The following is a 1,608-nucleotide window of genomic DNA, read 5'->3' as shown; positions in this document are numbered from 1 at the left end:
AAAAAGAAAATGATACCGAATCCATTGATCAAATTAAAACAAGAGACCACTAATAATACATCCTTCTTTTCTTCTCCCCCCCCCCCCCACAATATTCTCTTCCCCCCCCACAATATTCTCTTCTCCGCGTCCTCCAAAACTTTTATACGCACCAACCGACCCATTCGAAAAAGAGAAAATAAATCTTATACAATGTACCCCTAAACCATATGCTATATATTGCTACTAACCATTTTTCATATATTAATCATCAACTGTCAAAAAAAAAAATTATTGAAATAGATTTATTTATACTTTTCTCAATAAACTTTTTAAAACAAAAAGATAATGTGTGCATCTTTTGGTTGTGACCATCAGCAACTGTTGGAAAGTACTTACTTGCTATCATAATTAACTAGTATATTACCGAAACTTCGAAAGCAATTATTGTCCATGAAAAAAAAAAAAAAGAATAGTCTAGAGACTCTAGACCGAATAATGGGGTCGGTTGCCCATCCAAAGGAGGGCTGGGCTATAAATAGAAGCCTCCAAGTTCTCATTCGACACAACAACTTAAACACACACAAATTTAGTCTCAATCTTGAGCTAAGGTTCTCACATCATATTCTCTCCTTGGAGAATTATGGCTATCTCTAAAGCCCTTATTGCTTCTCTTCTCATATCTCTTCTTGTTCTTCAACTCGTTCAGGCCGATTTGGTACGTCTTTTTCCATCACAAAATACTCTCAATATAATATATTTATTTATTTAGAAACATATTTCTCACATGTTATTACGACAATATTCTTGCAGGAAAACTCACAGACAAAAGATGGTTACGCAAAGAAGATCGGTAATTATATTACTACGCATATTGTCCATATAATTACATAACGTTTGATGTAATTAATTAGTAAACTTAAATAAGCTGTGGTTGTCATTTATGTATAGATTGTGGGAGTGCGTGTCAAGCACGGTGCAGGCTTTCAAGGAGGCCGAGGCTGTGTCATAGAACGTGCGGGACTTGCTGCTCCAGATGCCAGTGTGTACCACCTGGCACGTACGGAAACTACGACAAGTGCGAGTGTTACGCTAGCCTCACCACCCACGGTGGACGCCGCAAGTGCCCATAAGAAACAGGACAAAATGCTCTTAATTGTTTGTGGATAACGCGAGGATGTCGTTTTGTTAGTATTTTGTTGGCGCATATATATGTGGATCGAATAATAAACGAGAACCGTACGTTGTCGTCGTCGTGAGTGAGTACTACTGTATTGTTGATTGGTCTATTTTGTGCAAGTTTTTCAGGTTTTGAATTTTGTTTTTATTTATTTGTATATCGATTCGTGCAATAATCTCATTGTATAATTTCATATTATGTAATAAAATTATGTTACTTTTGAGTGATAGTTATGCCTTTTTCTTCTTATGGTAAGCGGTTTCGAAAGATATAGAGATCGATGCAAGATGACAACTATATATAATTGGACTGATTGCGTATTGAGTAAACTGAATAATTGTATTTCAGTTATTAATTCATTGGTGGAGACCGAGACGATCATGGGCGGAGCTAGGGTAGAAGCATATGGGTCAATTGACCCTGGTGAAATTTTAAATTTAGTTGAATTT

General features: G+C 36.2%; 1 protein-coding gene across 1 annotated transcript; it reads left to right on the top strand.

Moving 5' to 3' along the window:
• Positions 1-546: 546 nt before the first annotated feature.
• On the top strand, positions 547-1,388 carry LOC104751453 (gibberellin-regulated protein 1). Its single transcript, XM_010473400.3, has 3 exons — positions 547-697; positions 793-832; positions 931-1,388. The coding sequence occupies exons 1-3, from the start codon at positions 623-625 to the stop codon at positions 1,110-1,112; spliced, it is 297 nt and encodes a 98-aa protein (XP_010471702.2). The 5' UTR covers positions 547-622; the 3' UTR covers positions 1,113-1,388.
• The last annotated feature ends 220 nt before the right edge of the window (positions 1,389-1,608 follow it).

Source organism: Camelina sativa, chromosome 16 (assembly GCF_030686135.1).
Source record: "Camelina sativa cultivar CO46 ecotype springtype chromosome 16, ASM3068613v1".
Lineage (NCBI taxonomy): Eukaryota > Viridiplantae > Streptophyta > Magnoliopsida > Brassicales > Brassicaceae > Camelina > Camelina sativa.
The sequence above is the reverse complement of the archived record's forward strand: the minus strand, read 5'-3'. Positions and strand labels throughout refer to the sequence as shown.